The following is a 24639-nucleotide window of genomic DNA, read 5'->3' as shown; positions in this document are numbered from 1 at the left end:
TTTTCCAGGGTACAAGAATGCAGGGACCACACATATTTATCCTCAATGAGATACAGCACTGTAGCCTGTGTATTCATCACAGAAATAAAATGCAAACATTATCAGCACAGCCAGGAGACAGCAGGGAAGACACTAAGCCAGCCCTGTCAATTTAAATTCATAGTTCAAATCCAAATCTTTGTTCCATTCAGAATAGAATCCAAGATACCTACTTGCCTAGGTAAGAGTCTCATACACATCACGTTCAGGATACAGATTCTTCTGAATGACTTAAAAATGGCTGTGGCAAAAAAATAAGAGTACATAGAAAGGATAAATGGTGGTGGGCGGGATCAGGAAGGGGGCACGTATCACAGGACAGACAATATGGATCAGATCCGATCCTGCTCCTAGTGAAGCCCCTGGCAAAAATTCCCCATTGACTTCAGAGGCAGCAGGAGGTTTTTTGTTCAGTCTGACCTAAATTATTGTGTAGGCACATTAGAAATGCATATATTAGGCTATATCAGAGAGACAAGTCATCAACCCTCTTTGCTGACATCCATCTATAGGCCAGCGTGCCCTGCCTGGCTCGGCCAGAGACAGAAACTCGAGAGGCTGAGGCATGGTGGGATTGTGGGTTTCATCTGCAAGAGATGGTGGTGGTGCAGTTCTGTTCCGTAGCTCTGCAAAGGGAACAAAGCTCAAAGGCACCTAACGTTGCTTTAATTAATACTGCCGACCACTACCAGCTTTGGTGCTGATCAATGGAAGGGAAATAACGGCATCTGGCCCTTTTCTATTCTGGTGAAATGGGGAATTTGAAGTTTATGGTGGACAACGTGGCTACTGGTAGATGTTCGCAACCCACCTTTCTTCCCACTGGTCATTGAAAGCTCCTGTGTAAAACTGTTCAGTCACTCACAGCTCATGCAAATACCTGCAAGCAGGCAAATCAGCAGAGTGACCTAGCCACAGATGCGCGGCTGGGTTAACATTCATGAACAAATACATGGGCCTTCTCCTCCCATCCGCTGTCACAATAGTCTGCAAACAACATGCAGGCTGCAATAGTCAAAGTCAGCGCAGAGGGCGCTCAGTATCCCCCCTCTGAAGTCCCCTATCCTGATGCCACCGAGGTTAAGGAGAGTTTTTCCATTGAGATCAATGGCAGCAGGATTTGGCCCTTATAAAGCAATGTTTAGAAGACAGTAGCTGTGAGGCTCTCCTGGGACTGCATTACAGCAGATGCTAAGCACACAGGTGTGTACCCAGGAGGAGAACGGGCTGGCAAGCCAAGGCAGTAAGCAATGTGCACATTTACGTTATTTTAGACAATGGCTAACTATGTACATTTAACAAGAATTTCTCTCTGGTCCACCTGCACCTGTACTGTTTATTATTGGTCTAATTCAGGAATCTGAGTAGTGTCAGTACTTTTGAATCACTCAGAAAGTGGAGCTAGAAATCAGAAACCTACCCTGCTTAAATATACTTCAGCCAAACACCAGGAGTACTCCTCAACCCCAAGAGACGCACGCACACAAACAGACCTTGTGCCCCACCGCTTAGTCCAATACACATCGATTTCAAGTGGGCCACGGCACTCAAAAGGGCGACTTGAATAACTCGGCCCCCAGCAGAATGACATGGGTAGATGGATGGTACCTCTTGCTAATTCAGAGCCGAGAGAAAGAAACAAGCTAGTCAAGGTTTATCATTGGTTCTGAAGTAAGAGGCAGCAACTCTGCTGAATTTAGTGGACTTGGGCCTGTCTGCGCCCAGGTTAAGTCAGCCCTTTGAGATTGTGATTGTGCAGACAGGAGAGAGGCTGTGTACTGCAACCAAGCTTCACCAACTACACGAGAAGGGAAGGGAAACGTGCAAGCGCTGAGCCTTGGACTTAGACATTTTAAAGGGGCTTTCCTAGTGCAGAGTCAAATACGTGTATGGCTGCGGTGTGGTTTGCAGTAAGTGCCTGTATCCGACGTCAGCTTAATGACAGCCCTTGGTAGGAAATCATCCCAACACTTCCCAGAACACTCAGGGGGCCAAGGATGTTCTCAAGAGCAGATCCAACCTCACTGCTCCTCTGGGGTCACGTACGGGTTGATTTTCAGAGATGAAGACTGGGGAGCTGTGGGTGCTCAGCACCTCCGAAACAATCAGGCCATATGTGCATATTAGAGTGATCCAGTTCCCTTACTGGACAGATCCAGCCCAATACCTGCAAACCTTTCCTGGAACTACGTCAGCCCAGAGCGCTGATGTGCTTGCACTGTCTTAGAGGCTGCTGGCAGACTGGTCTAGTGCTGTCCATGCTAATAGGACATTGTCAAAATGTAAACTTCAGAGTAATCCCACAACTTCGGGAAAATCTCCACAAAGGAACAATGTAAAACCCTTGCTCATTTCTCCGGCCACTAGCAATTCAGCATGAAGTAACCGCTGAATGGGTTTGGCCTTCCAGAGACAGTTTTTAAAGGGGGTGTGAAGGTTGGTTTTGTTTTTTTAAGATGGGAAGATGTCCACTGGCTGCATAGGATCTGCCATTCAAGGTACCCAGGGGCCAGTGTCTTGAAAGACTTTGCTTTGTGAGTTCTCTTATTATACTTGTAACATTATCCCTCCTGCTCAGCACACCATATAGTCAACTAGCCAGAAACAGGTACCAGGCCTACACGTGTAATATCGGCGACAGGGTCCGTCATAAAGTGCTCTCAAAAACCCAAACACTAGGCTTGTTGTTGCCTTTTGTCGTCTTGTTGCGCTGGTGGCATATTGCTTTGGTTGTTCTGAAGTCCAAGCATCTGGCCCCGTCTCCTAAAGTGCATCGTGGGAGCTCTTCATGAGACAAAGGGAATCCTGGTAGATGCACCAAGGCTGTAAGCAACAGATTCAGAGATCTGCGATTCTCTGCATAAGTCCATCGTTTTCATCTTTGCGATAGTTTTTGTGATGGAAGTGTCCTTTGCTTGGGAGAAGCTATACAATGTTCTCTGCCCCAGGCAGGGGTCCCTGGGGAGGCCCATGGTCCTGCTTATTATGGAGTTGTGCCAGCTGTAGGACAGGCATGTTGCAGAGCGGACACACTTTTCGCACCTCCAACCACTTAATGAGGCACCTGGGAACGAAGAAAAGCGAGGACAGAGTTAATTCACACTGAAACCGATTACCAACACTGAACACTTCTATGGCCCCCTCATCCGAGCACCTCCTCTCACTTGCCAATCATTGATTCGCTCAGCCTTTTGGAGGTAAAAATCATTATCTCCACGTTAAAACTGTGGAAACAGAGCAAAGTTAAATGACCTATCCAAGTTCAAGTAGAGAGTCAGTGACAAAGGTGGAATCAAGCCCCAGACTCCTAGCTTCCACACTCACCTGCCATTTTCATCCTATTAGGCACATTTCTACCCCCAGAGTTTTAGTTGATCTTAAAGTCCTTCTTTGCATTCACACATAGAAAGTCAATTTTATACAGTGAACGTGCATTTTTATAATAGCAGGAAAATTGCTATGCCAGCTCTATGCTGGAATTTAGAGATAATTTCACCCAAAGAATTTTAAAATTCTGCACCCCCATCTTATGCAAATAAAAAAACTGCACCTAAATGCGCCTGATTCTGCTGAACTGGGATGACTGCTAGAAAGCCATTATGAACTTCTGTGGTGACTCTCACTTCTCTGATGCCATCCAAGCAAACCCACATCCGGACAAAAGCCCCCAAGCCAGTCAGATCTGGCATCCTCAACTCAAGCTCTTGCCTTCTGCCGACCCCCAACACAGCTCTGAGCTCTTCAGTGGATGCTTTGCACACAGCAGGCTCGCAGAATTAGGCCCAGAGGGTTGCTGTGTTAGCACAACTCTGCTGGTAGCAATCCCACCTCAGAGCAAAATATCTGGCAGATTTGAACCCTGTCCCAGGACTTGGGCTCATATCAAAACTGCAGCATGGGAAGTACGACATATCGGATGTCAGTTCTGCCCATCTCTGGCAGGTCGACAGGTGGAAGGTAAAGAACCAATGGCATTTTCTAAAGGGAGGAGGGGATAACTCCAGTTTCTTCACCACTGTTCCCTCTCCCAGGGAAACAGACTCCAGCGCCCGAAGGCTGCATTTGAGCTACTGCTAGGTCCCAAAGCTCTGCTCCTGCAGGGTGCAAAGCAAAGTCAACTCCCACTGAAGCACAGGAGGTGCTCAGCACTTTGCAGGATTCAGTCCAAAACTATCAGTGTCTGGCTTTTTTCCTTGCCTTGCGCACAAGAGAGATGGACTATTCCGGATCTAGCTCCAGAAGCTCACGCAGCGCTTCCCAACAGAGCGTGCTCCATAGCTGTCCAGAGCGTGTGGAACACCAGGATCTGAAGGCATGAACAGGTGCAATGCATAACACCACAGACATGCACAGAGAGTACACAGAAGCCATCACAGCTAGATTGATTCCTGGATCTGCAGATTTTTGAGGGAGTAAAGTCACAAAACCTAGGCCCATGTCCAGCTCTGGGTCACTGAAAAACCAACTTTGCACGAGTGGGAAAGCAGTTTTCCGCTGGCTGTTTAGGTTACATGCTTTGGGGGAGGGGGAAGTTATGCGTTCATACCATGGGAACACACAGCACTGACTTAGAGCAAATCTGTAAGGTATGAAGTATACCTGTCCTGTCGGCAGGAGAGAGCTCCAAAATAAAACCACCTCCACCAAGGGGCGTTAGCTTTGTTGGGCGAGAGTGTCTCCTGCCGACCAAGTGCTGTTTGCACCGGCACTTTTCCTCGGTAAAAATCTTTTGTTGGTTAGGGGTGTCTTTTTTTCCCCACTCTTTGGTAAAACTTTTGTTGGTCAGGAAATTTCAGTGTAGACATAGTCTAACAGTTCCCTTATATAGCCAACAATTAGAGTCACCTGGTAGACAGCAAGCTGGGGGTGGGGAATGCGTGAGCTTTTACTGTGTGTTAGCTCAACTAAAATCCTGTTGCAGGGTGTGAAGTTCACAACTAAACTGGAAAGTTCCAGCTCAATAGTACTAGAGTGCCTGCTGGCCTCTCTCCAGCCAGGGCAGAGGGAGAAGTGACTGCAGTGGGATTTGGAGGCAGCCATGGCCCCTCCCTCTCCCACATCATATGCTATACAAGAATGATACACAGCCTACAAATTAACAGAGCAACAGCATTCCAGGACAAGTATTTACTTCATTTCTAGCCTTACTGCTATGACCTCAATGCAGGTCTTCACCCATTGCCACCCCGATCACCGTAAGCTTCCTCCTCCCTGGTCTCCCTGTATTCCACTCTTTCCACTCCAGCCTGTCAGAAAGGTTACTGGCTAGATTCTCTTCCTTTCAGGCCATTCTGATCACATCTCCCCTGCCACTCAAGTCCCTTCACCGTCTTCCCTCTCTCTTTACACATCCAGTTCCAGCGATTAATTCATCAGCCTCTGCATGCCTCTATTCTCACCTCCATCTCCTCAGACAGCCCTTGCGACTCCTCACTCGAGCTTACCTAGAATGCTCTGTTTCCATCCACCCACTCCACACGTCATGTTCCCCATACGCTTTGAGAAGCCTTGTATACCCATTGCCAAATACCCCTGCTCCCTTCCAAACTCTCCTGTCCCAACCAGGCAAGCTAGTTCTGCTTTGTTCTGAGCATTGCACATTGCAGTGAGCTGTGCTTTTAGAATGAAGGCCCACCCTGGGCAGGTTTAACGGTGCAACATGCAGCACACAGCCGCGTACACACCCCTTAGAACCCTCGACTGCCAAACGCAAATGAATTTGTGACAAGACAAGTCTCTCCATTAAAGGAGAGGCTCGTGTGCAGACAAACTTTTCCCACCAACTTTCAAGGCAACTGTGACTAGATTTCCAAAGCTTCAGTAAACATGGCTCAACTTAATACAGTCAATGAGGCCTTATTAAAGAGGAGTAGCATTTGTTAATCCTTTAGAACACAGCACAGGCAGATGTATACAATATAAGCCTTTGTAATTCAAAGGCCATCAATTACGTAGTGCTGCCAGTGTTTCCAAGAGACTTGCAAGGCTTTTGTAAACATAACTTTGGTCTTCTGGTAGCTCAGCACTTACTTTCTGTGGAAGGCATGTTTACATGGACAGATTCCCAACTCGTCTTTGGGCTTGAATTCCTCCAAACAAACGGCACAGATCTGAAAGGTAAGAAAGCAGAGAGACAATGAATTAGTTGATGGAAAACTTTCTGAATACATACTCTGGAGGTAAGGTTAAGTCAATGGAAACATTCCCTGAGGAACCTCTCCACCAAACTGCTCTTTTGACTAACAGGAGAGTTTTAAAGAACTGTCTCTCATCAGGGATGCAGGTTTGTCAAATGGTCTCACTATGACTCTGGCTTGAGACAGAACACATTTCAGTGAAAATGGGTTATGTTATTCATTTGTGAGCCTAACAAAAATATTGTAGTGGAAAAACATCCAGAGGCCAGTGTTACAGACAGGGTTTACACTACACAGTTAGGTCAACATACGCTACCTTGCATCAACCTACCTTTGGAAGCATCTTCACTTAAATTTGGCTCCCACTGACATAAGTGCCTCCTCTCTATGCTGATTTCATAACACCACCTCCCCGAGTGGTGTAGTGTCATGCTGCATGTAATTTGGACAATGCAATGCCAGTATAGACACTGTGTAGCTTATGTTGACTGTTAAGGGCTTTCAGGAGCCATCCCACCATGTCCCACATTGACAATACAATTGATCCAAGTGTTCCTGGGGAGGACGTGCACCACCCACACAAGGAGCCCTGGGTGTGCGCACACAAGTGATTTAATAACCGGAGTGGGTGTATGCCGACATAAATTAGGTTGACATAATTTTGTTGTGTAGACATGGCCATGGTGAACCTGCAGTCTTGACACTGGACACAACTCTGACATCACTGCCTTTCTGCAGGTCTAAGCTTCCTCTCAATGTTTTTCCTGTAGCATAGGCAAACCCAGAGAGAGTACAAGAGCTGCAAGTGCCGTGCAGAGCCCGTTCTGTGAGGCTTATGCTGAGTAACCATGCACAGACCAATCTGAGTTTGGAACAGTCACATGTATCAGGGCTGGGAGAGTTTAAGTGATAAGTAAACAAGGGCCTCAATTTGTTAATCTGACATGTTAATCCAAATCAGAGAGTTTAACATTCTCTGCATTTAATATAAAAAACTGGGCTCTAATCACCCAACACAGCTTATTACCTTTTATTGCTGAGGATGGTCAGACAGATGGTCAGTTGATACAGACTACCCAAGAGCCCTCTCCCCACCTTGTGACACGCTCTTAGTTTAAAAAAAAGTTATCTTAGCGTGTAAAACTCACTCCCACACAACTGCCATTAGCTCTTCACTGAGACTCTTGGCTTAATTGTCAATAGCAGCCACACCTCGCTGGCAATAGGCTCCTAGATCCAGCCAACTTTCCACTGTTGATCACTGGGATATTTCAAGAGAGCTAATCAGTAAGCATAGTAGAATATGCGCTTGCAGAAAGGCACCAAGGATACTCAGTGATCTATGGAAATGATGCCAGCGAAGCAGAAGCACTCAGGCGATTGTTAACGCTCCATTTGACTTTCAAAAGTGAACAACTAAAGATTATGCACACAAGAAACAGAGACTTCTTTCCTAATCAGTATGGCAACCCTGTAAATGACATGTTGTCTAGCAGTAATATCCTATTTATAAAATCCACCATGTCCTTCACTTTGGTCACACCACTACAGGGGTGCTGAGAGCCACTGAACCAAAGTGTAAACCCTGTATATAATGAAAACCATTTCAAGCCAGGGGGTGCTGCCCTGCACCCCTAACTCCAGCTCTTATGTACCACTACACCCACTGGATTGCTGGTAAAAAAATTTATTAGGTGGGGAGATATCTGTAGCTGAATTTACAGGTTAAATTGCCTGCTTCACATCTGACCTAGCCAGGTCTTGTGCTGTACAAGATACCTAGAGAACCCTTCCAAATCACCTTAATCCTGGTCCATAAGGACTCCTGCTATTCCAGCTCTTCAGCCTCTCTTATTTCAAGACTACTGCGAAGGTGCTTTTTATGGTGTGGCTAGCTCTTTTTTAACAATCAAGTTCTCATCTGCACTGTGGAAACTACCCTTTTTTGGGAGTGGGTGGGAGAGGCTTAATATAATACAAGATTTAGTCACATAGTATGGACAGGCCTGACCCGGGTTTCAACAGTCGACCCAGACCATGCTACAACCTTGGACTGTATTGCAGCCTAGTTTGGGAGGACGTGAAAATACAAGTCAGTTTGAATTACAGTAGAATCTCAGAGCTACGAACACCTAGGGCAAGGTGGTTGTTCTGAACTCTGAAATGTTCGTTACTCTGAATACAACGTTATGGTGGTTCTTTCAAAAGTTTACAGCTGAACATTGACTTAATACAGCTTTGAAACTTTATTATGCAGAAGAAAAATGCTGCTTTCTCTTTATTATTTTCGTAGTTTACATTTAACACCGTACGGTGCTATATTTGCATTTTTTTGGTCTCTGCTGCTGCCTGATTATTTACTTCCAGTTCCAAATGAGGTGTGTCTTTGACTGGTCAGTTCTTAACTCTGAGGTTCTACTGTACAGTGTAAGTCCTGGGATTGTCACACTGTAACTGGGTTTCTTAACATGAAAACTCCTACAGTGCAAATAGGTCCCAAGTTGGACTTCCCCAACCTCACTTCCATTAAATCACCAGCAGGGAAAAGATTAGGGCTTTCACCACCCTGCTCCTCAGTAACTACCCTTCTTTTAGATCCACTTTGATTCCTTTCCACTATGGGAAAGCCCAGTTTGATTTCCTTTTTAACATTTATTCTGTGTGTTGCTCTTCCTCAGCAGTGCTAGACAGGGAGACTGCCACCATGGCTGATGTCAAACACCTATACTTTGCCTATGAGGGTTATTCCCTTCTACACAGGGTTGAGCTAGTTAGAAACCAGATTTAAAACCAGTTCAGGCCAGCTCAATTTTAAAACAGGGGTTGGCTGGCTAGTGGTAAGCCCAAGTTTAGAAACGGTATTTTAGGCTAGATCTTCACCGTATGAAAAACCAGGAATGAGGTCCTGGCTAGGAGAGTTTCTAAGTTCGGTATAGACGCAGTCTGAACCTGTCCACCCAAGATGGCCGACCCGTCATGCTAATCCAGTTCAGCAAACACAGCAGGTGGCCCAGTGTGGGTGGGGTCCTTCTACGTTACTTGCTTTCTGTGAGGTCAATGAAGTAGTGTCTTGTAAAAGATAAAATAGAGACTACAAACTTAAGAGGCACATGGTCTAGTGGCATAAACCTGGGAGCCAGTAACTCCTAAACTCTAATCCTGACTCAACCACCTCTGTCCCCTTGGATAACTCACTTAATCTCTCTGCCCGAGTTTCCCCATCTGCAGAATAGGGATAATACTCATCTCCCTCACAGACTGTTATTAAGGTTAGTGAAAATCTGTACAGGGCTTTGCACACGTGAAGTACTACAGAAGTAGCATCTATAATGATCACCTCCTGTCTTTCCAAGCCCTGAAGCTTATGTAGAAAATGTGAAGGAACAGAATGTTAAATATCCTGAAATACAAGTAAAACTAGAGTTGATTGAAGCACGTTAAAGGTGGCTATAGATAGTTATTGGAGGTGCTCGTATGAGGAATACATTTTGATTCCTTAGTCTGAATCACAGGTTCCTCCTAACCCATTTTTGATGCTTCCAACTCCCTTTTGCCTTCGATTCTTCACTGAAATGATACTTTCCTGGGGCTGCATCATTGATACTTGTGCTTGCAGTGGTGCAGGGCTCTTTAACGTGCTGTGCTGTATTTTAATGCTGTTCTTCTCATATAACTGAAAGCTCCCAAAAGGCTTAGCAAACAGACAGTCTGTCCCGGGTGCAGCACACTCCAATGGCAAGGGCTGCAGGGACACGAGGAGTTCTTGACTGCCCAAACCTTTTCAAAGGGAGCAAGATCAATTGATTATATCCAGTCATCAGTCTCAAATTCTCTTTACAGATCAGATCAATCCTGCAGCACAGGCAAACCCTCACTGACTTCAAAGGAGGTTTGCCCAAGTCAAGCCCTCAGGATTGGACCCCAGACTGCTATCCAGACTTCTTTTTTTCAGTACTGTGAACACATAGTTTGCACCATGTTAATGGCTTGTCAAGTGGCACTACAGAAAATAGAGCAGACATGCGGAATCAAAGAGCTCTACAGGATCCTTTCTCTCCCGAGTGTTTGCTAGGTCTTATGAGCAGCAACCAGAGCAGTCAACAGTGGCCAAAAGGTGAATTTTTAGGATGTTTCTTTTCAGCTTTTTCTGAATTACAGGGAAAAACAACTGAGCTTTGTTCATCTTCCTTCCTAAGCCAAGTTGCTGCAGCCCCATAATTATTTCTGCTGCTCTTCTTTGAACTCTCTCCAGCTCGCCTACCTCTTCCTGGTAAAGAGGTGCCAGGAAGCAAATACTGCATCAGGGCCTTAAGTACCACGGACGAGAGGCATTATAGGCAGAGTATTAATATTATTCCAGGTACAGTCAAGTGTATCTCCGCTCCTCCTGTAACTAAACATTCCCACCGCACACCATGAACGCTTCACAGTGGCAGGGCACATGCTGTGATGGGTGAATGCTGGCTAAGAGCCACTGCCAGGACTGGACATGCCAGTACTTCTGGGAATGGTGTGGGCCAGGGTGTGATCCCATTCGTGTGACCTTGCACATATGGTACGGTCAAGGTCACACCACATGGAAGATGTCATTTTGAAGAGCGTGCTGCTCCACCTGCATCCGTGTGACATAGAAAAAGAGAACCACCTGCCTTAAAACCAGGTGAAAGGCCTGCCTAACACCGGCTGTTGGATGAAGCAGACTCACACTTATTACTGCAAGTCTAAATAACAGAGGTAGATGAGAAAATGGTGTCTCTAATGGGGAATATTTTTGAGACCATCTAGCAAACTTCAATGACAGTCCTGTGGGATATTCCTTCCCTACCACAGTATGTCCAGGCATAGGAGTTTGTTTCAAACATAAATTACTTCTTCATTTAAAATAGCTGCTGGCAGGTCTTGCTCTGGTCCAACTGCATAACTGGTGGTGTTCCCTTAGCTTCCCCAAGGCAGTGGTAGAAGGGTGTCAGATTCATGCTGGTCACAGTTGCCTCACCTTCTGCAATCCAGAGTTCTCTTCTCTCTGATGTCCTGCAATTTAAATTCAGAGTCTCCGCAAGATACTGTGACAGTGCTGATGGCATCACTGTAATTAGGGACAAGTCGGCTTTTACTGTTAGGAGACTTTCTAGATTTGGAGAGTTAGAATTTTTGGGTGTTTCTAGACAAATCAAGCTAACATTTGGCAGGTGGGTTAACTCAGATTTGCACCCCTAAAATTTTTGCATCTGTAAAACAGGCCAGGGGTTTTATTTAAACTTTTAAAACAGAAATAAAAAGACATCTGAACCTGGTTTTGGGCATTTCTCCACCAAACTCTGGTGTAAACAAAAAGCATGACCCCTCCCCCACGCCAACCCTGCATGGAATTAATCCTTAGTGCACATGGGAGCGCTTGAGAGTAAATTTTACTAGGGCAAAATTGTTTAAAATGCACAAAGCAGGCTTTTGTTTGGTAATATTGTCACCTTGCACGAGGCTCAACATCCACAGCATGTCAATGGAGGCCGAAATGTTTGGCCTGCGTTCTGAGAGCTCAGAAGTGCGCACACACACACACACACACACTTCTCTAGCAGAGTCTCTGGAAGTGAGAGTACAGCCTGTTTCACTCTTTTGACCTAGCACACACATATTTCCAGGTGGTTTAAGTTTCATTCCTTCAGAAATGTCAGCTGGTATATAGACCCCATAAGTCAACCCACTTGGTTTACTAGGATATAAGAGTGGACAAGGAAATCACTAGTTTTTTCCTGGTGTAAGGTTTAAATTGGAATTCTAATAGGATTCCAATCTATGTCTGGAAGTTCATAGATTTTGAAGCCAGAAGGGACCACTGTGATCATTTAGTTTGACCGCTTGTATAACACAGGCAATAGGATTTCCCTAGATTAATTCCTGCTTGAACTAGAGCAGATCTTTCAGCAAAACATCCAATCTTGATTTGAAAGTTGCTAGTGACAGAGAATCCACCACATCCCTTGGTAAATGGTTAATTACCCTGTTAGAAATTGACACCTCATTTTAAGTCTGAATTTGTCTAGCCTAAGCTTCCGGCCACTGAATCTTGTTATGCTTTTGTCTGTTAGATTGAGGAGCTCTGTTACCAAAATTTTTGTTCCTTATGTTCGTACTTACAGATTGTGATCCAGTCGCCCCTTAAGCTTCTCTTTGTTGAAATAAATAGATTGAACTCCTGGAGTTTTTCACTACAAAGCATGATTTCCAATCTTTTAATCATTCTCAGGGCTCTTCTTTGAGCCCTCTCCAATCTATCAACATCCTCCTTCAACTGTGGACATCAGAACTGGACACAGTATTCCAGCAGCAGCCACACCAGTGCCAAATACAATTTGAACCCATACCAATCTAGGCATCATCAATGATGAATCATAGAATATCAGGGTTGGAAGGGACCTCAGGAGGTCATCCAGTCCAACCCCCTGCTCAAAGCAGGAGCAACCTCAACTAAATCATCCCAGCCAGGGCTTTGTCAAGCCTGACCTTAAAAACCTCTAAGGAACGCGATTCCACCACCTCCCTAGATAACCCATTCCAGTGCTTCACCACCCTCCTAGTTAAAAAGTTTTTCCTAATATCCAACCTAAACCTCCCTCACTGCAACTTGAGACCATTACTCCTTGTTCTGTCATCTGGTACCACTGAGAACAGTGGATCCAGCCTCATTGGAAACCCCCTTTCAGGTAGTTGAAGCAGCTACCAGGGAGGAGGGATAGCTCAGTGGTTTGAGCACTGGCCAGATAAATCCAGAGTTGTGAGTTCAATCTTTGAGGGGGTCACTTAGGGATCTGGTGCAAAATCAGTACTTGGTCCTGCTAGTGAAGGCAGAGGCTGGACATGATGACTTTTCAGGGTCCCTTCCAGTTCTGTGAGATGGGTATATCTCTCTCCTCATTCTTTTCTGCAGACTAAACAATCCCAGTTCCCTCAGCCTCTCCTCATGTACCCCAGCCCCTTAATCATTTTTGTTGCCCTTTGCTGGACTCTTTCCAATTTTTCCACATCCTTCTTGTAGTGTGGGGTTCAAAACTGGACACACTACTCCAGATGAGGCCTCATCAATGTCGAACAGAGGGGAATGATCATGTCCCTTGATCTGCTGGCAATGCTCCTACTTATACCGCCCAAAATGCTGTTAGCCTTCTTGGCAAGAAGGGCACTCTGGGGCACACTGTTGACTCATGAAGGCAGCAGGGTGATGAGGGTTGGGAGAAGTGCTAACTGATGCATGCTCCACTGCAATCCCAGAAGTTAAACATTGGAGTAAGTTGCCTAGGGAGATTGTGGAATCTCCATCACTGGAAATTTTTGAGAGCAGGTTAGACAAACACCTGTCAGGGATGATCTAGATAATACTCAGTCCTGCCCTGCGTGCAAGGGACTGGATCAGATGACCTCTTGAGGTCCCTTCCAGCTCTATTATTCTAAGAACTCACTGTTCTTGTTAAAATAATCAGCAGCGAAAGAGTCAGCAATGGCATAATTCTGAACATACCAAAGTAGACATCTGGCTTCTGGGAATGGATGCCCTTCCTACTTCTCAAGGTATCGTTTATCTATCTGCAGACTCAAGAAGGCAGCACGGTTATGGCTCATACTGCAAAGGGGATCTCTGCAATCATAATGGACAAACGCTTAAGCGGCTGGGTGTTTTTAAATTGGAATGAAGTGCCACAGGGTTTACTCAGCCCAACTCAGGTAGCAACAAGAAATGTATTCATCTGACCTATTACCAAGTCTGAGTCAGGAATCACCTTTATACTGCTATATTTGAGGGACCCACACTTGACTCTCTCTTTTATCTACTGTTTTCTATCATCTTACATACATTATTTCTGTCCCCAAATGCTTCCCCCCCCACCTCCGACCCCACCCCAAACCAACATCCTACTCAAACTTCAGTGTGGGAGCCTTCCTAATCCAGCAACAGCAAATCAGCTTCCATATGCAGGAAGCAAATGATGTGGTACAGAAGTATTTCAGAGTCAGGCTTCCAGTTGTTTCATTAACAAATTGGACTTCTAAAAAATTCCAGGAAACACCATGACAATGGCATCTGTTTACATGTAGGCTAGTTTGGGGACTGTGGATGTGCATTCATAACATACATATTGTCCTCCCAGAGCCCCATGACTGCTGCAGTCCCTCTCTGGCTGACCAACACTGGATGCTGCCTCAGGCCACGGGCTCTGTCTGTCCATTGCAGTTACCCAGCCCTCCATTATTTCTGCTTTGTTCTGGGCTCTTCTGCTGCCTCTATCCCTATTAATTCAGGGCAACAACTGGAGCCCGCAGAAGCAGAGAGGTTGTGTGCTGGGGGGCTGTCCTTTCAGACAGCTTATGCACAGAGAGTCACACAAACATTTTGGCTCGAGCGTTGAGTACTACGCCATGGCTGCATTAGGGAGATGCACTTTGGCCACCCAGAAGCTAAATGGAAACAAACGTGTTTAAGTTTAAGTGGGGACAAGGGCAGACAATGTAAGTCATTAGTCTGTTCTGGTCACCTTCCTGTAACATTGAAGCCACATTAAAAATCCAAACTGGGTTACTAAGTAACCATGATGTGGCAACAGCACCTCACTACTGTAAACAACCTTTCTGTTCCTAGACAACCTGGTATTCAACTCCTTTCCCACTTAACAAGTCTACAGTTAAACACTGACTATGCTGCAATCAGAGAGGTTTGGTGTACAGTCCCCCTTGTGCTGGGGCCTTCACTAAATCCAGAATGTTCCTCCTCCCCATTAATAAGATTTCCACCACTCCTCTCTGCCATCACTCATTTCTCTCAGCCATTTCTATCCTCCTCCTTGCTGGCTTCTATCTCACCTCTTGCCTTGCTTCGTTCTTTCCAAAAAATGGCCAACAAGCCATTCAGTCATAGATGCCAACCCCCCAGTCATGCCATAACTTCATGGCATCAAGTTTTGTGGACATGCCTTCAGGACAAATTGACTTAGACACAAACTCTGTCCCTCCCTCCTCCAATTAATATTAGTATAAAAACACATTTTTTTTTCTCCTGGGGACTTAAGTTTGGACACTGAGTTCTGCACTGGTGCTTAAATAATCATCCTGGGGCACATGACTGGTATTCTGGAATTTAAGTACCAACCAGATGTAAACCATTGTTGTTTGCTGTGTTGGTCCCAGGATATTACAGAGACAAGGTGGGAGAAGTAATATCTTTTACTGTACCAACTTCCACTGGTGAAAGAGACACGCTTTCAAGCTTCCACAGAGGTGTAAAAGATTTCAACTAGCAATAATCACACCTCAGATTAACTTCACTGGCTATGATACTGCACATTACCTCACCTACTTTGTCTCTCTAATCTGATATAAACGCAGAAATGAGCACCCGTAACAACATTGATCCAGAACAATCAATTGTTCTATTTGCGCCTGATCTATTTACACCATAAACTGTAACATGGCGGATTTTTATTTTCATTTTGTTCCCTCTTATCTGTAGATTTTTGGTTATTCTTTATTTACTCTGCCCATCTCCCTCAACCACATGTGACCAGAAGCAGGAATGCGTGAAATCTAAATGAGTTGTATAATCATTCCAGAAAAAGAACATGACAAACAGCTGACTCCTGAACCGGAGAAAGAGGCCTTGGGCTGTAGGTGTAATAGCTCATTGCAGCCCAAAAATACTTGCTTACCTCATGCAGATTAAGCTCTTTTACTTTTTCCTTTAGAATAACCTGCAAGACAGAGACACAGCATTAGGACCGGGATGTCTACCATTTCTGATCGCTGTACTTCATTATATCAATGGGGTCTTCAGAGATTTCCTTTCAAAGAAATAAAGCTGATGTAAATAATTTCCTTTGTATTTAATCGTTAACAGAAGTAATTTAAAGGGACAAAGTTTCTGTGTTGTATTTCCTCCCCTTTAGCTATATGGATTGAACGTCCCTAACAACCAGGTGAGAAGAGAAGGTCCCTGAGCCTGAACATCAAGTAAGCAATTTTAGCTCTGCAATGGGAGCCCAAGTCAGCTGACCCAGGCCAGCTGTGCCTCTGCTGTGGGTCTTTTATTCCACTATGCCAAGTTTCTCCTGTGCGAGATAGAGATAGATAGTTCATCAACAGAGATATTTTTGAATACTGATATACATCTGTAGGCAAATTATAGCTAATGTCTTTAGAAGTAAAAAAAAAAAACAAACAAACCCAAACACCAGAAACTTGAAAGCCTAAATAAACCAGACATGAATAGTAAACTAGTAAAAACAGTTTTCAAAATGCTTGCCAAGAACATGTGTGAGAGGGGAGGCAGCTATTGTCTAAATTACAACTGCTAATCCAAAGAAGGGGATGAGATCCAGAGAACCACCTTCTGAAATCAAATATGCCATGTTTCCATATTGTTTGATGAACTTCATTATTCAGATATTTCCTCCTCTTACCAATTCATCCTTTCCCCCCTTGTTTTTGCTCACAGTTCTGTCTCTCGTTTGGCTAACTAGCAGTTAGTGGGATTGTAATCAAAGAAAGGATTGTACATTTGTAATGTTATTAAATGTCAGAATGCTTGCTCAGACTACAGAACTGAAAAGTAAATGACCAAAACACTAAAGAAAGCTGAGACAGTGGGTGAGGGAATATCTTTTGTTGGTGGAAGAGATTGGGTCTGGAGAAGGTAACCAGAATGTCCTGACTAAAGAGAGGCTGGGACAGATTGTCATGCATAAGGGGCTAACACATGCTGCAAAAACACACTTAAAATGAAACGGGCAATTAACACCTTTGCAGTCGTAAGTCAAAGGAGGGATATTAGGTTACAAATTATTGTAATAAGCCATACAACCAGTGTGTCTGAAAAGTTTTTCAGTGTCTAGCACAATTATGAATTTAAGTTCCCAGGCTTGTCTTTTGAAAGATGTTCAGGTTTCCTTTGAGGACCAGGACTGAGAGTTTAGATATGGAATGACTGCCTTGTCAAGAGTGTTTGCCCATCAGAGATGAGTTTTTGTTTTGTATTATTTTTCTGTGACTTCATTCAAGATCATAGCAATTGTCTGGTCTCACCCACACAGTCGCTGTTGATGCAGTTGATGAACGGGACAAGGTACTGCACAGGTTATGATAGGCATGTGTAGGACCCATGGATCTTGAAAAGGTGTCTTGTGGGGATACTGAGCATTGTAGCAGCACAGATGTGTCTGCAGGTTTTTGATCTGTTGTCTGGCAGGGTCTGGTGCCACTCTGAGTTGGTGTGTCCTGGGGTGTGGGGAGCTTGTTCCTGATGATGAGCTTGGCAAGGCTGTGAGGTTGTTTGAAGGACAGAAGAGGAGGTTCAGGAAAGATTTATTTCAGAATGTGGTCGCCATCAACTATAGGTTGTAACTGTTTGATGATATCCCACAAGGGTTCCACAGCGGGGCAGTAGGTGACAACTGGGGGTGTGTGGGCAGCGTGTCCCCTTCCTCATATTCTACTGGAGCAGGTTCTCTTGTGGTATTTGGGTGGCCTGTTCTGTGATGCAATTTACTTCTCAGTCCTTGTTTGGTTAAGGTGCGTATCCTGGACTTTCTCCTTGGAACAGATTCTGTGGTATCTGAGTGCCGGTCTGCGGAGAACAGATTTTCTGGTGCGTCTGGGCTGGTTATTGGCTCTGTAGAGTTAAGTGTGGTGATCTCTGGTTTCTTGTCAATACCTGAAGCCGGAAGGGGAGGCTGATGTAGAAGTGTTCTAGAGAGTTTGGTGAACAGATGGTGGAAATCGATGAGGGAGTTTAGGTCATCTGTCCAAAGGATGAAAATATCATTGATGTATCTTGGGGCAGGTCTACGCTACAAGCTTGATCAGCACAGCTGCACCACTGTAGCACTTCTGGTAAAGACACTCTAAGCTGATGGAAGAGCGCTCTCCTGCTGATCAAGTGCCATCTGCTTGGGGGATTACAGATGGCATAAATATGTCGCTCAGGGGTGTGGCTCTTTCATACCCCTGCGTGATGTAGTTATATTGAAGTAAGTGTGTATTGTAGATTTGGCCTCAGGTATATCATTGTTGAGTGTTAATTTTTTCAGAAATTCTTCCTTGAGGTGGCCCTCCTAGTCTTCCTTTGTCCCATGACTGTAGAGGTGTTAAATTACCCACTTCATTTTAAGTGGTTTCTTCCTATGTGCTTAACAATCTGTCCCACCTCACAGTTCGCTGCAACGTTTTCCAGACCTGAACAAGAGTTCTGTGAAACTTTTCTCTTCCACCAACAGAAACTGGTCCAACAAAAGATATTACCTCACCCACCTTGTGTGGGTCACATCATGGGATCAGCAAGGCTACAACACTAAAGAAAGGTGGGTATTTAAATGTATCCTGCCACTAATCTATTAGCTGTGTTTATTCTGAAGCAGACACTGATGTGTGTCTATGAGAGTGAGTGGAAGAAGCTGTTTGATCTGCCAAGAATACTTGGAAACTTTCTCTACAGAGACATCCCACTATTCTAAATTCAGTACACTGCTTTAATGCCCCCAGGGTTCATGTAATCTAATCCAGCAAAATACAGTTCATGGGAACTGAATTTTGATCCACTGGGACAGCACTTTTCTTTTATTGCTGTAGGAGACGTATATTACTACTTACTGTAAACATGGCCAGAACTGTTTCACAGTAGCAGCCGTGTTAGTCTGTATCTGCAAAAAGAACAGGAGTACTGTTCTTTTATGGCAAGAACAGTGAGTCATGTTGCTAGGTCACATCTATTGCCATTGAAGGGAATAGGAAAGTCCCATTTGACTTGAAACAGGACAGGAACAGATCCCATCACCAGGGCAAGTACACTCAGATTTTCCTCCCCACTCCAGACAGTGCAAGCTCTAGGCACAGAAAGTCAGCGCCTCAACTGGCAACTCCTCCCTTCACCAGGGAAAAATCCAGCCACATACAGGATTAATTGATTACATTAACTGCCATCTGTGAAAGCTTTGGATGTTTTGTGAAGGAACTGAACTCTCCTTGCATGAAGGAGGCTTGAAGTCTTGTATTTTCCCCTTTGGTTATCCAGCCTCATACTGTTTGACCCAGAGCTCATTACTGGGTTTGAGCTGAGATATGCCAGTCAATTTCCTGCCATGTGGCTGCTACACTTATAAATACATTTTTGAAAGCTGCATTATTATAAATGACTGATTTTATCTTTTCTGCTTAGGGCTCCATTCTTTCTCCATCACTTTGAGAAAGCGTCTGGTATATATGGAGTAACATTAAGGATACAAGTCCTAGATTGTTGTAGGGATCAATTGGCAACATGCACTGATATAAAGTAAGGCCCTGATTCTGCAAAACACATGTATGCGGGTAACTTTAAACATGTGGATATTCCCACTGACTTCAATGGAACTACTCACGTGAGTAAAGTTAAGCACATATGTAAGTACTTGCAGAGGTAGGCCTAAAATGGCAAGACATCAAAATCTGGAACAGTTCAGTGGTAACCTAAAATGGTGACAATCACAAGAAATTAACGGTTTTTGCTCAGATTGATCTGTAAAATGACAGGGAGAAAAAAGTAGTTTACTATTTAATATCTCACCTGTTTGTAGGCATAAAGCTCTTTGTGTGCCTGATGTCTGAGCCTAGAAATCAAGAAAGGAAAATATGAACAAAATAGGCTAAAATATCAAGATTAGCACAAAACCCAGATAAGAGAAAAAAACTTGCATTTTCCCCTCATATTTAATAACTTTTTTAGTTTTGAAAAATATAGTACACAATGATGCAGTATCCAGTTCCCAGTGAGTTACTTTAAGAGCTTGTATCTCTCTCCAATTATATCTATCTCTAGTCAACTGATGATAACCTTGTTCAATTTGTCTTTTTTGAACTATATAATTTGCTGCAAAAACATTATCTGAGTTGTTAAATGCTGCGTACCAAATTCTTAACACATAGAAGTTATTGACAGGATGAACAGCTAACATACACGTCTACTTCCCCCGCAATCACTTCTCCCACTAAAATTCATAGCTGGGTTGAATGGACACTGCATCTTTTTCTGGTGATGGGGAAGCGTAGAATACTCAGGGCTCAACACCTGGGGAATGTAGTGGAGAAAGGCACCTCTGTTCACACTTTAAATGTGGGGAGTGGACAGAACGAAAAGAAAATTGGCCCTTTTAAATGTTTACCATTTGAGCCCTAGTCACTGTACTGAGTCGTTAAATTAATCTCAAATGCCAATTGCTTGCTATGCTCTCGACATGTAGTATTGTGTGAAAGTAGTTTTCTGATAGCCAGCGTCTTATAGAGAAACATTCAAGGTAAGTCATTCAACTGATTAAAAAGCAAAAGATAAATATTCCTTTTTAAGAGGAAATAAATAGGAGAACGATTTAGATCTGGTGAGAGATTTTGTAGCTTTCAGTTGCAGTTAAGGGACATGAGGCAATTTAATAGCCAAAAAGAAATCATGGCTAAAAATTACAGGAAATTGAAGCTTTAACCTGGGAATTTATTTTCATGTACTTAATTGAGCAGAAGACCAAATGATTGTGGTTTCCTAACAACTGAGCAACTTGTGTTATATTTAACTGTGGAGTGATAATCTTATGAGCTTATTATAGATCATGACTCCAAACTCACTTATGCTGGTGTATATGAGTAGTTACTCACTCCTCTGGAATTCACGGAGTTACAATGGAGTAAAATCAATTTTAAGTGAGATCAGAATCAGGCCCATAATAAAGATTCTATGCAGAGAGGCATAAGTGTAGGCTATCCTGAGTAGTTCTTAAGGCTTTCAAATTGCTAGCAAAGTACAACTTTTGTTCTCTGTATAGTTTCATTTTCTGGCAGGAATCAAGAGATGGAGACTGAGTGGAGGAACCCACATTAAAAAGCTCCTGAATAGCAAGGAACTCCAAATGCAGACAATGGGAAGAGATGAAGTATTTATTTATGGAAATGAACAAACGGTTAAGTCATAGATGGAAGGGTCCCACTCCAATTGCTAGGGACAAAAACGAGTGAAACAAAAAATTCAAAAACAAAAACATCAGAGCCTTAATTTAGAAACAGAAAATGCTAATTGCGCTAAAGTGGTTACGAAAAGTTGCACTCCACGTAACTATATGTATTTAATGTTAATCTCGTTTCACAAACTATAATCTGTTTTTGGAAAGCTCTTACGTCAGGCTTAGCCTAAAACACCTAAGCTGGGGCATGGGGGTGAGAGGAAAAAGCAGTATATTTCCTAGTCTGTTAGTATTACAGTTGTGCTGGTATGGTTGATACTCTGCCATGGTTTACAAACATGTACATTAAAAGACAGAACTAGGTATTAACAGCTGCTCTAGGCTGAATTGCATTGATGATTTTTAATTTAAAATTTATTAAAAGTATCTTTGCCAGCCTTAAGAACAGCAGCATTTATATAGCTCATTTGAAGATACAAAACCCTTTACTAACGTCAACTGTGCTTATAAAATCAAAAATAGCATCTTGTTTTAAGCTTGACATTCGGCAACCATTCATAAAACTGAAGAAGAAAGTTATAGATGTTGAAGAATTGGGCAAGGACTTTTAGAACATGGTCTGAATGTGCACGCATAAAGGCCAGACAGATGTAAGTAATTTTTCTGAACCCTCATCCACTGCAGGCTCCAACACTGCTTGAAGATGTGTAATTTACTGAGCTAAAATTCTGCTTCTCTGAAAACATTCCAGTGGGATGCTCATTCCTGGTTTTTAGCTCCCTACCAATCCACTGATGGAACTCCCCAGGCTCTCAGAGGTTTTTTGGTCCCTAGGGGCTGCAGCAGCAGGGTACACCATGAATCAGGCTGATATGCACCAGTCCCTGAGCTTAAAGCGCTACCCTTGACATGTTTCTATCAATTTGGGGAGTACAAGAAGCAAAGCTTCCCAAGAAATCAACCAGTCACGGGGAAAATAAATAAATAAATAAATAAAGGAGGCATATGTCTCCACCTCATCCCAATCGAGATAATCTTGAAACGGTGACGAATACGTAGCAGGAGAGAATCTATCGGAAAGCTACCAACAGAGAAGCTGAATTCTAGGGCCACCATTTTTCCTTCTTTAAAGATACCAGCCACTAGAATTCTCACTCAATGGATGGCCCAAAAGTCAGAATAAAACTTGCAACAGCAACAACTAGGAGGCCAATGCCAACCATGTGCATTAGGATTAAGAAATCTGTTATCACAGACATTTCACAGACAGACTGTAGGATATGCCAATAATAAGAGCCAGGGTAAAAGTGGCCAACTCAAGGGGGGATCCCCAAGGAAGCAAAAAAACTTTGGGGACAGGAGACCGTGGCTAAGTTCTGGAGCCCAGAGAGACCAAAAACAAGATTCCTTTCTGGAGGCCAAATGCAAGCATGAATGCTCTGTGATAGTGGGGAAAGAGAACCCCACAGCTGCCTTGCAAAGCCCTCATAGAAATGCTGCTAATGCAGTGCAGGCTGTCTTACACGGTAGGCTGACACGGGAGGAGCGCCGAGGCATTGGACAAATAGAGACCAAAAGCTCTCAGGCAGCTGCTGAGCCTCTTCGACTGTACACCCTATAGCATCGCATGCTGAAATGATGGAAAGTCTCTGGTGCTGGATAAATATGCACCAGTGTGATGCCAAGGCAATAAAACTGAGAGGGTCCAATCCCCATCCTCCGAAATAAAACTCCCTAACACAACCCAGCAGAAAAAGCCCTTAAAAGCCAAGGAACCTTTCTGAGTCTGAGGAGTTTTTTCACCAGTCTCATGCCAGGAAGCTAGTACCCAGAAGTGAGTTCTGGCAGATGGTATCTTTAGAGAAGAGAATATACAGTATTTTAAAAACATGCTCTCCACAATTAGGGCAGCAAGATACTGAAGACACATTAATCTCCAAAATTAATCACTCATTTCAGCTAGAATTTAGAATTCTCTTCCAATGTTTATGCCCCACACCCAGTGGCTTCTCTCTTTAAAAAGGGAATATTGCATCTCTCTGGATAATTTTGTTTTTTTTCCAATTTCAACTACTATTAGAATATGCTTCAGTAATGAAGCGAGTAAACTACTAACATAACAAAATTCAGAGGAAACAACATTTTATAGATTTACCTCTAGTATTAGTACACTTAACCTCTCCGAGTTCAAAGACAGAAATCTGTAAAACAGGCAGCACAGTCTAGATGAAAAAGCCTCATAAAAGTCTTACATTTTGCAACAGAGTAGCGTTTGAAGATGCAGTATCTCAATGGATCTACTATGTACAGCCCACAAGAGAAGTACAGCGGAATGTCCCTTCTCTATTGCTTCTTTATGAAAAAAGCTCTCATTGGCTGGAGCTGCTATTAGCCTCTGTTGGGGTACAGTTATTTGCTCCTCCCTTTGTTCCTTCAAATCCTGAACTGAGAGGATTCTCAGCTTGAAAAGACCAATGTTTTTCTCTTTCCTAGTGAGTACAGTACCCAGCTTTCTTAGTGTTGTGTATTCAGTGACATCACGTCAGTATTCCGTGCATAGGCAGCAGTGCTAGGCCAGAGGCAATATTTTATTCAAAGTGGAATTCACTAAAGAATTGGCCTACTAGACTTCTGAGAGAGCTACTCAAAACAATTTGTGATACTCAAGTCAAAAAAAATGCAATTCTCCATAGAGACACAAACCAGATACAATGCTTCCTTGACATCTGACACTGTCCCACTGGGCTTGGTGAGAAATCCACAAGAAAGAACAAGCAAAAAAAACAAACAACAAAAAACCAACAACCCCATGCAATATAAAGTTCCCATTATATTCAAGATGACTGTATAATTTCCATGGGCTGAAAACAGGTTTATACGAGAAGACAAATCCTTATTTCAATTGGCAAGCATGAACAGAAGAGAATCATTGTGCAAAAAGGAGCTCAAACTCAGCACAACAGCAATACGTTAGCATAGTATTAGGCAGGAGGGATAGCTCAGTGGTTTGAGCATTGGCCTGCTAAACCCAGGGTTAAGAGTTCAATCCTTAAGGGGGCCATTTAGGGATGTGGGGCAAAAATCTGTCTAGGGACTGGCCCTGCTTTGAGCAGGGGTTTGGACTAGATGACCTCCTGAGGTCCTTTCCAACCCTGATATTCTATGATTCTTAATTCTCTCCGTGGTAAAAGAGATACTGCATCTTTAGCTTTCCAAAGCTGACAAGGAACGACTTGTTTAATCTGAGCATGTTTAAAATCGGAAGGGAAAAATTGAATAAACAACCTCCTTTAAAAAAAACCGTCCCACGCACCCTTACATAGTTTGAAATGTTTCAGCTAAAGGTGGCAACCATAAATATGAACATGCTATAAACTGTACAAAAGCTTGATTATGGACAAAACTAGCATTTACTTTAAATTAGCATAAACACTGCCTTTTAAATATTTAATGGGGCATATTGGTGTTAGTATCCCTGAGTTTGGGTTTTATGGGACTGAATG

At 43.6% G+C, this 24639-nt stretch overlaps 1 protein-coding gene and 1 pseudogene across 4 annotated transcripts in view; both read right to left on the bottom strand.

Annotated features, from left to right (window-relative positions):
- Window positions 1–728: 728 nt before the first annotated feature.
- RNF24 (ring finger protein 24) overlaps window positions 729–24639 on the bottom strand; it is a 70118-nt gene continuing 46207 nt past the window's right edge. For all 4 annotated transcript variants that reach the window (XM_050943495.1, XM_050943494.1, XM_050943492.1 and 1 more), the window contains 4 exons: window positions 19756–19798; window positions 15872–15913; window positions 6070–6149; window positions 729–3103 (listed from right to left, as the gene is read on the bottom strand). In XM_050943495.1, the coding sequence (XP_050799452.1) occupies window positions 2965–3103; window positions 6070–6149; window positions 15872–15913; window positions 19756–19798 (304 nt within the window). In that variant the 3' untranslated portion in view covers window positions 729–2964. The remainder of the gene's footprint in view (window positions 3104–6069; window positions 6150–15871; window positions 15914–19755; window positions 19799–24639) is intronic.
- On the bottom strand, window positions 15390–15514 carry LOC127048535 (uncharacterized; annotated as a pseudogene).

The sequence above is a fragment of the Gopherus flavomarginatus genome, chromosome 3 (assembly GCF_025201925.1).
Source record: "Gopherus flavomarginatus isolate rGopFla2 chromosome 3, rGopFla2.mat.asm, whole genome shotgun sequence".
NCBI classification, from domain to species: Eukaryota; Metazoa; Chordata; order Testudines; family Testudinidae; genus Gopherus; species Gopherus flavomarginatus.
This window is presented reverse-complemented; position numbering and strand designations above follow the sequence as displayed.